Source organism: Euprymna scolopes, chromosome 36, assembly GCF_053919585.1.
Source record: "Euprymna scolopes isolate OS-2025 chromosome 36, ASM5391958v1, whole genome shotgun sequence".
Taxonomy (NCBI): Eukaryota; Metazoa; Mollusca; class Cephalopoda; order Sepiida; family Sepiolidae; genus Euprymna; species Euprymna scolopes.
The window spans coordinates 11279476-11293241 of record NC_136517.1 but is presented as its reverse complement, the minus strand read 5'-3'; the positions used below and the strand labels follow the sequence as shown (position 1 = coordinate 11293241).

At 36.2% G+C, this 13766-nt stretch overlaps 1 protein-coding gene across 6 annotated transcripts in view; it reads left to right on the top strand.

Annotated features, from left to right (window-relative positions):
- LOC145260335 (uncharacterized) overlaps positions 1–13766 on the top strand; it is a 153586-nt gene that overhangs the window by 87507 nt on the left and 52313 nt on the right. For all 6 annotated transcript variants that reach the window (XR_013864274.1, XM_080118250.1, XM_080118249.1 and 3 more), the window contains exons 7-8: positions 3028–3204; positions 13329–13434. Coding sequence is in view for 5 of the 6 variants with exons in the window: in XM_080118250.1 (XP_079974376.1) it covers positions 3028–3204; positions 13329–13434 (283 nt within the window). In the remaining variant the exon portion in view is untranslated. The remainder of the gene's footprint in view (positions 1–3027; positions 3205–13328; positions 13435–13766) is intronic.

The window sequence follows — 13766 nt, the reverse complement described above, 5'->3', positions numbered from 1 at the left end:
TTTTACGCTATCGATTTTCTCCTGATGAGATGATAGCTGAAAGAGTTCTCGAGAGACTTCCGCCCATTATATTTAAAATATATATATATATATATATATATATATATATATATATATATATATATATATATATATATATATGCGAAGCTCGCGATTTGTTTACAAACAAACGTTTGAGCCCTCTACAAGTAGCGGACGGATGTTTATTTAAATAATCGTTCGGACAGGTTAATTTCGGCCACCGATTCCGTAGTCAAGGGGTAGGACTGCCGACTGTCATCACGACGGTTCTAGGTTCGATCCTCGGCTTGGGAGAGGTGTTAGTCTAGCGGCACTGATGAGTTGTGAAACAACGAAACAGGTCTGTATGTCGATGACTAAAATATATTTTATAAAGCTCCCCTCTTTGGTAGAGCACTCTCGTAAATTATCTTACTCGCTACTTAATTTAGCTGAAATAATGCGAAGCTCGCGATTTGTTTACAAACAAACGTTTGAGCCCTCTACAAGTAGCGGACGGATGTTTATTTAAATAATCGTTCGGACAGGTTAATTTCGGCCACCGATTCCGTAGTCAAGGGGTAGGACTGCCGACTGTCATCACGACGGTTCTAGGTTCGATCCTCGGCTTGGGAGAGGTGTTAGTCTAGCGGCACTGATGAGTTGTGAAACAACGAAACAGGTCTGTATGTCGATGACTAAAATATATTTTATAAAGCTCCCCTCTTTGGTAGAGCACTCTCGTAAATTATCTTACTCGCTACTTAATTTAGCTGAAATAATGCGAAGCTCGCGATTTGTTTACAAACAAACGTTTGAGCCCTCTACAAGTAGCGGACGGATGTTTATTTAAATAATCGTTCGGACAGGTTAATTTCGGCCACCGATTCCGTAGTCAAGGGGTAGGACTGCCGACTGTCATCACGACGGTTCTAGGTTCGATCCTCGGCTTGGGAGAGGTGTTAGTCTAGCGGCACTGATGAGTTGTGAAACAACGAAACAGGTCTGTATGTCGATGACTAAAATATATTTTATAAAGCTCCCCTCTTTGGTAGAGCACTCTCGTAAATTATCTTACTCGCTACTTAATTTAGCTGAAATAATGCGAAGCTCGCGATTTGTTTACAAACAAACGTTTGAGCCCTCTACAAGTAGCGGACGGATGTTTATTTAAATAATCGTTCGGACAGGTTAATTTCGGCCACCGATTCCGTAGTCAAGGGGTAGGACTGCCGACTGTCATCACGACGGTTCTAGGTTCGATCCTCGGCTTGGGAGAGGTGTTAGTCTAGCGGCACTGATGAGTTGTGAAACAACGAAACAGGTCTGTATGTCGATGACTAAAATATATTTTATATATATATATATATATATATAAAATAAAATAAAATAACATACCCGGATTCCCTCCTGGAATTATTCCATTATAACACTATATATATATATATATATATATATATATATATATATATATATATATATCCTTGACCAAAATTATAGAGCACCAATGAAAAATCGAAATTATGATTCAAACTTATATATTTAAAAGTTAAGAATAGTGGAATAAACATTAATAAATCTATTCAAACAACAATAAATATTTGGAATGTCCTACTTTTGCCTTTATAGCAGCTTTTATCCGTTTTTGCATATTATTGACCAAATTGTTGCAGGTGGTAGGATGTATTTTCTGCCACTGTTCATAAAGTCTTTTCTTTTCGATGAACATTTCTGCTTCTCACTCTTTTCCCTAGATCGAACCACAAAGTTTCAATAGATTTAGGTTTAGTGATTGAGGGGGGGGGGGCCACTTCATCACTCAAACCAATCCATTAAAACTTTTGCCATATGGCATGGGGAATTGTCTTGTTAGAAGAGTACATCATTTGGAATGTTATTATTAAATATTTTAGTCAAAAAGGTTTGGTACACCTGCTTCCAACATGTTAGTATAAATATTCATTCTATCCTCACATGTGCACAACACCTGAAGAAGCCATGCTGCTCAAATCATTACGCTTTCTCCTCAAAATTATACAGTTGGAACCATACAATCAGGGTGAAATGCCTGATGGAAAAAAAACAGAATTTGTTACAGTTTTTGAATAAATGTTATGGATGTGTATTCGCATAAAAGTTTCAATTGTTCCTTCCAAAGTTTAGGAAATAGAAGCTGTTAACTTACTTCGTTGGACCAAACAATTTTGGCCCAATAATTGGGCTGATGTCTTTGTTTGCATCCTCCCTAAGCTCAGTAGCAAGCTCTAAATCACTTTTCTTTTCTTCCTATCTGCAAGGGATGCTCTTTTTCAAAGATCTGCGGTTGCAGACGTTTTACGGTTTTGACTTTTTCTGTTTTTGAAAGATTTTGTTTCCTTGTACCTATTAATCGTTGTTTGAACTCCCTTCCTGGCAATATTCTTGGAAATTTCTACTTGGGAATATCTTTCACTAGAAAAAGCAATAATGTGCGCCATTTTAATCTCTGAAAGCTGCATCTTTGGAAACATTTCCAATTAGATATATTATTATAGCACTGGTAGGAATCAAATATTACCTGAAAAATAAGAAATAACCTTTAGTATGACAATGAATCATTTCGAATATTGTAATGAATTTAGTATGAAACTCAGCTAAAACGCTTGAGAAAGGTTTAAAGCAAAAAAACAAAAATACCACAACCTACTGTTAAATATTTTACGTTTGCTTTCAATTCTTAATATTTAAATATGCAGGTTTAGATTATTATCTCATCTTTTTATAAGTGCTCCATAAATTTAGCATATATATATATATATATATATATATATATATATATATATATATATATATATATATATATATATATATATATATTGTGTAACTCCAATTACCAGTTATTTATTTTTATTTAGGCAAATTTTACTTTTTTTCATAAGCATATATATATATATATATATATATATATATATATATATATATATATATATATATATATACCCTTCTGAAATCCATGTGTTGCATTTTCACTAACTACTTTTAAAAAAGCTATAAATCTGGCCGCATTGCAATCGTTCGCTACCAGGTCGTTGGTTGTCCAAGTGGCTGCAACCACCCGGCGTGCTACTACACCTTGGTCTTTGATGACATTCCAGGCAGCAAGCTGCTTCTCGTTTTTTTACCTGACGGTACTGGTTGCTGTCAGTTTAAGAACGGCCACATCAAGTAAGTACGTATTTTTTCCCAATTTTTTCTGAGAATGGAAATTACAGGATTGTCCAAAAAGGTATAACCATTTGTATTTGACGCTTTAGGGCCATACTACTTTCAATAATGAATGTTACCTAATAGGTAACATTCATTATTGAAAGTAGTATGGCCCTAAAGCGTCGAAATAAATAACATGAACATAAGATAACTAATAAGAAATTGTATTAACAAAAAGTACAAAAATGATGGGTTGACTGAAGTGGCTTCCTCACTTAACTTCTCTTCTCCCTGCTACTGATTGGTCATAACGACTTTATTCAAAGACTTAGGAAGAAACCATTCAGTGGCAAAATAGGGTAGATCTGTCACCTTGTAGAAATCCTATGCCAGTAAATAGTGATTTAGTTATTGTGAATTTTAACAAGGGTCACCCTTAGTGCATGTCAGGATAACCGAGCTGCAAAGAAAATTGTATCCAGAGACGGGTGATGTAGGGATTGTTTAGTTCTCTCGCACAGCAAGAATCAGGGTTGGAAAGGGGGATTGAGAAGTCAGCACCTCTGAAGAGGGGCACTCTGACCTGCAAAAAAGTGCCTGGTCAGCCCCGACGGCATTCTCCGGTGAGAGCGCCTCAGGCGATTAGGAATAAACTGACCCCTTCTCAAAGAGAGAAGGCAAAGCCTGGGAGGGTGAACCTTCTAGAACTGCACAGAACTAAACTTCCACCGCAAAATCAACAGGAACTGGTTCATTACAAGAATGGTCTAATCTCTGTTGATTTTAGTGTCCGAGAATAAAATCCCTAGAGAGACGGTTGACATAAGGAAGCAGGGAACAACAGGTTACACACCTTAGATAAAATATAATCAAATGATACGATGATGCGATAATGCCACGTTTTTGAAGAAGAGAAAACTAAGTTTTCAGTTCAGTCTTTCAATTGGAAGCATTGCAATGGATTATGTCCAATAATGTAGAATAATGTAGAATAGAATAGAATAGAATAGAATAGAATATATTATATATATAATAATAGAACTTCAGAATAATTAAGAATAACTTAATAGAAATTAAGAATTATATATATAATTATAGAATAGAATAGAATTATAGAATAGAATAGAATTATAAAATAGAATAGAATAGAATAGAATTGTAGAATAGAATTTTAGAATAGAATAGAATAGAATTATAGACTAGAATAGAATTCTCAAATAGAATAGAATAGAATGATGTAAAATAATGTAGAATAATGTAGAAATAGTCTAAGCGGAAACTTGAGGCTCTATTAATTGCATCACTTATTTCTTGAGAATAAGTTGGGAAATTAAAAAGTAAATAATTTTAGTCTCCCTTACCTAAGTCCAGTGTTTCCAATAAAACTTTGAAGAAAACTCAGCAAACGTCTTTCTTCAATGTCTTTCCCACATGAGAACTTTTATTCATCTAAATTTTAAAAAATAGAACAATATAATGCTCTCTCTCTCTCTTTTAAGTCGATTCTCTCCAATAAAACCTTGAAGAAAATTCAAGAGTTTTATTTGTCTAAGTTAAAAAGACGAGACGATCGATAAGCACCTTTGAAATTCAGTGAAGAGAAACAAGTGCATCGGATAAGGCGATAAAGGACCCAGTGTATAACCCCAACCCCCACACATATATGTATAAAGAAACTTATTTTGCTCCTGAAAATGTTGCATATACACATATCTAACTTAAACTTATCAAGCTCTAACCTCTGTTCCATCCCTGCAGTGTTGCATCGTTGTGCCTGTTTTACATGTACTTTAATGGAATGTGCTCTGATGAACTTATAGCACTTGTTCCCTCTTGATGTGAATACTATTGACTAACTCGACAAGCAGCAAAATCCCACCCCATCACTGTTGAGGTCCTTAGATGCCGGAAAGTCATCTACTCTAATAGTTTCTACTCTCTGACTGCTAAACTTTGGAATTCCCTACCTGCTAAGGTTTTAAGTTCAGTCTCTCTATTGGAAGCACACAAACCAGACATGTCCAAATGATGTAGAAAACTGACAATCTCAAAGAATATCTTTATCCATTGTGTCACCCGTTTGTTATTTTAGTAAGTTAAGAAGGAAATATTCTTTGGCATAAATTGCTCTCTCTCTCTCTCTCTCTCTCTCTCTCTCTCTCTCTCTCTCTCTCTCTCTCTCTCTCTCTCGCTCGCTCGCTCTCTCTCTCTCTCACTTAAGTCGATTCTTTCCAATAAAACCTTGTGTTAGGAATTAGATCAAAAATTAGAAAGAAAAATGTTAAATCATATTGTAGACACGTTTTACCAGAACTGAGGGTCAGTTGATCGAATATGCGTGTGAGTTACATGATCAGGTTAGCTGGAATCAGTGAGTTTGGATTTGGAAGTAGAGAAGAGCAGACAGCTTAATGGGCCGTCCCCTCCCCTTCACTGGGGTGGGGACGAGCTGACGTGTGTGAAAATAAGACCTTAACCACGCAAGCAAAGATTCACTTTCCATTCTTCTGCGATCGATCTGGAAGGTAAATAAAATCTATATAAAACCAATTCATCATCTTGGAATGAATGAATATTCGTCCAAAACAGGTCCAGTATCCCCTCCAAGAACAAGATGAATTCCAGATGGAAGATCAAGGACGCATGAAGATAAGGTATGTCAAAATACATGTAACACACACACACACACACACACACACACACAACTGCATATGAACAATTAGATATGAATATATCACAAATAGACAGCAACATTTAGACGATCACACAATCATGATAACAATACAAAACTTGAAGAAAACTCAGCAAAAGTCTCCTTGTGTTTTTCATGCATGAAAAGAGTTTTATTCGTCTTAGTTAAAAAGACGAGACAATCGACAACCACTATGAAACATAAAGCAAAATAGCAACGATGTAAATAAATAAAATACCGCACGTACAATTTATTGATCGCTCACCGATTAAAACATAACAGATCACGATAACAGAAAGGAAAACTACGATTTTCTTTTCATAAATTTATGTAAGCTTGTGTCGCTTAAGTTTTCCTTCATATGCCAATATTTTGTGAGCACAGTTCAATAGTTTATAATGTACTCCTTTATGCTAAACTACTTTGGCTATTAATACATTGGAGTTTGCAATAATCCTCCAAATGGACCACACTGAAATAAAATGGATACATCTTTTTGGACCACCCTGAAATTAAATGAACCACCTTGAAATAAACTGGGTCCATTTTTGGGCCTCCTTGAAATAGAAAAATCTTCTTGAAACACTTGTAATAAAATGGACCGCCCTAAAATAAAATGGATACATCGTTTTGAACGACTAAAGAGCTAATTCCCTTTCATCGACTTGAGTTATCTGTGTGTGTGTGTGTGTGTGTGTGCGTGCGTGACGAGAGAGGAATGGGCCGAGAAGAGAATAAAAGTGAGGAGTAGAGAAAAGAAAGGAAAAAACAAGAAAGAGAGAAGTTGTGTTACATGCCTGCCCGGACTATCATATATATTTCTTCCTTGATAATAATTATTCATTTTTTTATGAGCTCCTCCCTCTTTTTTCCGTTCTCTTCCCAACCGCAGTATAATTACATCATGACTATCTCCTTCTATTTTCTGTTGCAATAGATGACGTCAGGGAGGAAAAAAACGAAAGGTAGCAAAATTATAGATTGCTGGTGCCATCTGCGCCTATAAGATTCTGATTTTCATCAAGTAATGTTGTGCAAATAATTTGCTATGAGCAACCAAGAATAGACGAAAAGAGATTTATTGGCGTCACCTGTTGTTCCCGCCTTTCGCCTGTCAAAGTCAAGCATAAATTTAATTCAGTTTCATCAATGGTGATTTAATACTTCGATTCTTTTGGTTATAATTACGCTGGCCTTGCCACCGGCCGATGTCTCTTTCGTCCATTTTGATTTCTTTCTTTCTTTCCTTTCCTTATTTTATTCGTTACGTAAAAACAACAAAATAATTTGTTTCCATTTGTTTTGCAACGATGTATTTCTTTTGTTCTTGTAGCAAGAATTGTTCTGTTTTTACCGGTGAGCGATCAATAACTAAATGAAATCAAAGTCTTATACATGCAAACAAAATCTCTTCTTTAGTTGCTTTTTTCTCGTCACTGTTTCATGGTCGGTGTTTTATGAGTGTCTGTTTCGTCTAGTGGTTGTCAAATGCCTCATCTGTTTAACTTAGACTTTGCCCCTTATCTTCTCTTTCTGGTGACATTCCTGACTTTGGCCATTCCTTGGTACCTTGCTATCCTGTTGAAGACCTTTGGTTTGGTAATTTTCTGTGCCTTTTTCCCAGAAGATTCCATCCTGAATTCCATTTTCCTAATTGTGTTGTCTTTTGTGTACGTTGTATCCTTTTTTCTTTGTTCTGGTGACATCCTTGACTTTGGCCATTCTTGAGTTCTGAGTGGTCAGTGAGGAAGCAAAGCTCACTTTTAAGCAAGAACAAGTCGACGGTTGTTCTTTTTTGTATAAAAAATAATTATTTCAATAAACGTTACAATATGGAGTTGTGGAAGGAAAACATGTATAATTGTATCAGGTTGACAAGAAAGTTCTTGCGGTTTTTAACTTCTAAACTCAGATGAACTCGATTCAAACAAAAATTTATTGACCAAAATAAACGCTATCAGAATCAACACACTTTTGCCAATGCAAAACAAGTGTATTTCTGCCAGTAACATAAAAATTTTGCATTTTGGTGGCGATAAAGTCACTGAAGGCGTTTTTAGTATCGCTTAGGTTTTTGAAGCATTTCTCATGCAGAAAGTTGTCGAGATATTTGAAAAAGTTGTAGTCGGTAGGTGAGAGGTCTAGAAAGTATGGCAGATAAGGCAGAGTTTCATTATCCAATTGGTACAACCTCCGCCGGGTCATTTTAGCAACGTGCAGTCAAGCACTGTCATAGAGGAGAATTGGGCCTTTTCTGTTGACTAATACTGGGTGTTGTTGTCGAAGTTTCTGATGTATTTTATCCATTTGTTGACAGCACTCCCCCCCCCCATAATGGTGATTTTGCCTGCATTCAAAAAAAATGTAATGGATAAGACCAGTGGCAGACTACCAAACAGTCAGCATGACCTTCTTTTGATGAAGTTCTGACTTCAGGCAGTGTCGTGGAGGTTTGTTGGCATCTAACTACTGAGCATCGCTAGTTGTCATAAAGGGCCCACTTTTCATCACAAGTTACAAGTTAAGAAATGCATCGTTCTTGTTGCGTAAAAGAAGGGAAGATGACACTTTATAACAGCATTTCTTTTGGTTGTCATTCAATTCGTGAGGCACGAATTTATGAAGTTTTTTGTTTTTCCAATTTCTTTCAAGTTGTTGGAAATCATTGTATATGTGATGCTTAATTCAGAAGCGATTTTTCGAACAGTTGTGCGTGGATTAACTTCGATTAAAGCTCTTAATTGATGATTGTCAACATCTGATGGCCGACCACTATGCTCATTACCTTCACGGTTCACATTGCCACCACAAAAACCACCATTCTGCTGTACGGTCAGTAGTGGTTCATGGGCCAAACGCTTCGTTGATATCGCGAGCTGTTTCAGCAGCTTTTCGCGCCTAGCTTGAATTGAAATAAGAAAATTGTACAAATTTTTTTTTCCATCTTGTGTTCAACATTTTGAAAAGAAGACATAATTGTTTTAAAATGATTGTAATTTAAACGATTAGATAGAGCAAAAAACGCTCTTACAAATGATATATAAAGTAAAGGTATTATAACAAAAACTTATTTGAAAATACATCGTTTGAAATAAAAATTAAAAATTCCATAAGAACTTTCTTCTCAACCTAACACTTTCTATTTGAAGTGTTTTGGATTGGCTTTTGGTTCTTAATTTCTAAAGTTCTGGACAATTTTAATTGGTGACAGCAACCCCAAATCTGACGGCTCTCTCAGAACGGCATAGGTGAGCAGAAGCAAAATGGCTAACTTGCGTTTTTCCTTTACTTCTATTGATAAACTCTGCAACTCGCTCTTTCCATTTGCATAAAGAAATTAAACATTAATAACCTTCCTTTCTTTTTTTTATTCTTTTTTTCCAAATCAGAGAATTCTAAATTAATAACTTTTCTTTTTCAAATAAGAGAGAGATATCTGTGTTCTTAGACTCTAGAAAACATCTTTCATCAGCATCATCCATCACGCTATCTACTGGCCTCTGCGACCCCAACTACAAACAATCTTAGCAAGTTCACAGGTCATACCTGTTATTCAAATACCTCCATTCCTGGGAAACAATTATTGCATTTCTTGATATATTATATAAATTTGTAGATTTCTTCTTTTTTTTTTTTAATCTGACAATATATTCACATACCAACAAGGCCGCTTGTGTAAAAAAAAAAAAAAAAATATCGTTATGACAAACAAAACCTCTCATACATGAATGACACAAGGAGACGTTTGCTAAATTTTTCAAGATTTTATTGGAGAGAATTTACTTATAGAGAGAGAAAGAGAGACTAATAACTAATAATTATTTCTTTCTTAATCTAGTTTTCTAACTTGAGAATTGAGAGACACAGATGGACAGAGGCATTGGTAACATTCACTGAGTTTATCAGTTTCCACATCATCTAACCATTTCTTTTCATATGGCTTCCTGAAGAGAACTGATCAGAAAACCTTTGTTTCTTTCACTCGAAAATGTGGCATCATATCGTGATGACTTTTGTTTTGTTTGTGAAGTTTGAACTTTTTCCCCCTGCTTCAATTCACATCTGCAGATAGGTTATTATGACATGCACTAAAGGTTATCCTCGTCAAAATTCACACCATCTAACTTAATTGCTAAATGCATCCCTACTATGTAACAAAAGCTTTAACAGGATATAATATCTATCTTCTAATTTCTGGATTGTGAACTATGCTTTACCTATTTATCGAACACAAGTTGCACATTTCTCAGTAACACCACCTCAAACAAAAAAAAACACTTGTTATGACTAAATCTTTCTCAACCAACTGAGTTGGACGCTAGTGACATTTTGGGTTTCTTTTTTTTTTTTTTTACATAGGCATCACCACTTATCAAGGCCAAGAAGCCACTCGAGGATAAGGGTTAAAGAGTGTAAAGTAGAAATTGGACAATATAGTAATCATTAGTAATAGAAATTCGGTAAATTTGTAAACTTATATGGAGCAGCTCATCAAAAACTTGTTTACGTTAGACTTGAAGACAATCATATTGTAGTCAGCTGGAAAGCAGGAAAACGGAAGACAATTCCACAGGCGTGCAGTTCTAAGAAAGAAGCTTTGTTTATGGAATCTATGTTTAGGTTTAGGCACAGATAAAGAGTGGAGGAAATTAGTGATAGTGTTTTCTATAAAACGAGTGTTTCTTGTGAAAGTCTGGCGAGGGGGGACCATATATTGGAGCTCAGCCGAGCACTTTCCATGAAAATAACAATAAAGCAGAAACAAACTCGCAACATCTCTTCTATGAGAAAAAGGTTGCAGGGAAAAGAAAAGGACATCCCCTATGAGGCTACAAAGTCTATTTTGAACTCTATTGAGGCAGGACAAGTCATTTCTAGCAACTCCTGCCCAGATGTGGCTATGAAACAGATAAATTATTCACCTTACATGACAATATTATTGAATTGAAAAACGGTTCATGCATAGCCGGGTTTTTCTGTTAAAAAAAAAATGCAGAGATTTGCAATTAAATTAGTCAAAAGTGAAATCAAGTGAGAAGATGAAAAAATTGTTTTTCTCTTCATGTGAATAGGAATTTCTGTTAATAAACAAGGCAACTGGTTTTGCAACTGGTGCGTGTCACTTTAGGTGAGTAGACATTTATAACTGACATTTTTCCCAGAATTTGAAAAAAAAAAACTAGAATAAATTCCATTTTTGGAAAAAATGTCTTCGGAGTGAAGTAGAGGAAAACCTCCCCTCCTGAAGCAACAGTGATAAAGAGAAACAGATGATGTAATAATTGATACACTAAAAAAAAAAACTCCTGTGATCATCAAATCTCTCCCTACAAACAGTTGGATTCTAGAGATGTTTTGGGTTTCTTTCTGCTAAACAGGCCAGTTATCCCCCCTTAGATGGAGCTACACAGGACAAATCAAGTGCACAGTATGAATCATACTGCATCTCACTTTTTTTAAGCTTTTGTGTATAGTAGAGGCAATTCTTTGCTAGTTATTTCAGAGGGAAGGGGGCAGGTTGGCTTTACCTATTACAGTAAAAAATCTTTTTTCTCTACATGCAAGTCAAGTTCTTTTTTTAGATTATTTAATTCTAAAAGAATACTTATTGTAAAAGTTGTGTACAGTTTGTTGAATACAAGTTGATATCTGTGTTTACTTTGTTTTACAGCATAGTATGCTGAAGCATAATACTTATTGAAAGCTAGCAAGGTTACCCATCATTGCCAAGGGGCATATAAAACAGACTAGAACTTTGTCTTATGCCTTAAAACTCAGACTCTACAATGCACTTGCCGTTCCAATAGTTACTTATACTCCTGGAATTTGGATGCTTTAAAACAAGGATGAACGCTGACGTTTTGAGTTTCTTTTCCTGAACAGGGAAATCATCCCTGTTATATAAAGCTACAAACGACGAATCAACCTCACTTTTTGTTTGAAGCTTTTACGTATGCCACAGGCGATTCTTTGTTGTTTACTGCAGGGAAATCAGCTTTAAAGCTAGTTTCGTGTTCCACAGATGAGCAGTCCTAGGAAAGAACAACTGTGTCCATTGTGTTTATTTTGAGGTTTCTTACAGCAAGTAGACACGGTGGAAGTATCCAGTTTTATAGTTAATTTCTATCTTATTATAACAACATGAATGATAAATGCAGATCCTGTTCTACATTAGCTAAAATAGATGCCAAACATGATAACTAGATTGTTGACCGATGATAGAACTATGACTGGTGTCTTTATCCTGGTCATGGGACCAGATATGACCGGTGCCTTTCTTCATCGAACAGCACCCGATATGACAGGTGCTTTTCCAATCGTACGTTGTCCCGTCACAAGGTGGCCTATGATCGTCTTCACACATTGTGTCCCAATGGTGGGGCGCTTCATTTCCTGATCTAATCGTCTCTTGTCCTGTTTGGTCTCTGGGTTCATTAATCCCTCTGCTGGTCCAGTCAGCCTGCGCAAATGAAGAGTCTTCACCACAAACAAACAGAACTCTACAATAACAATAACTATTCATTATTTTCATCATTTCACAACCGATACTGTCTAATTTAAGGTGATTGACTACAAGCAGAGAACAATGCCTGACCAGACCAAGCAAGCAAAAATCACAAACCCCGTTAACAGTCTAGTTAACATTATAACATCAGACCCTGAGAGGCCTCCAGGTCAGGAGCGTTTGATCAGCGCAGTTGTAATTTGCTGGCTAGAACTGGAATCTTTTCAGAATCCTTATTCCAAAGTACAACCCCTTTTCCTCGCCTCTCCCTCATAAAGTATAAGTAGTTAAAAACACCCTTTCTTTCTTCCTCTCAGTGCCCCTCTTTGCCCCTCTTTGTTTCAATCACTCAACACCTCTCCCTCTCCTTCATGGGAGGAGGCTGGTGGCTCACACTGATATCTGTGACAGTTTTTCTGGATTTCTTCAGTCAAAACTCTGGGAGGTCTTTACTAGCAATGCTTCTCCCAAATCCAAACATCTCAAGAAGATAACCTTAATTCTGTCTCCATTTTTGAGATGATATGCCATCTGGCTTGTTGTGACAAACTAATAATGACAGCATGGTGGTTGGTCCCTTATCGCTAACCAAATCTTTGCATTTCTCTGCACTCCCCACCCCATCTCGTCTGGTCAAACACCCTCCCTACTGCAGTATTAACCTCGCTACATGCAACCATGACACCATCGTGTCACAGAACTGCAATTGAAGAATCTATGAGAAATGGTAGTGTCAGTTCTGAGAACTGCTGAGAAATGAACAAAATATTGGCCAAATCGTCAAGATATCAAAGAACGACATCTTTTTTTAAGACTAATCCGCTGTTTACTGCAAAAGCATAGCAGAAAACTGTGTTGTACGTAGTATATGAAGAAGGCCGATGAGCACATCAGTCAAAACGTTGTGATTAAAACAATATTTCTTCCTTTTTTTTTTCTTTTTAGGTTATTTTTTAGTGCTACTGATGGCTACATCTTCAGCGAACATGGCGAGGTACTTCACCATTGGTTGTGGGGTAAAAACAAGTCTCTTCCAAACATATCCCACCAGGTGAGTCTTATCTGTGCAGCTCTTTTTTTATACGCTATGGTTTGAAAAATTAACAGCACTAGTTCTTTAATTATACAAGGTAACTGTTGCAATATTTTTGATATAATAAAAGGGTATGATCACTGAAAGTTGGAAGGTTCTACTTATAGACACTAGTGATTGGAAATGACCAATCAAATGGAGCCACGTTCTGCTAGCAACCAATCAGAAACCAGGATTGAATCTTTTAACATTCCAGCACATAATTTTTTCGTGCCAACACGAGAAAGATCTTTTGCTCTTTGTCTGCCAAATTATAAAGTCCAGAACCTGTACAGACCAGCTACCTACTG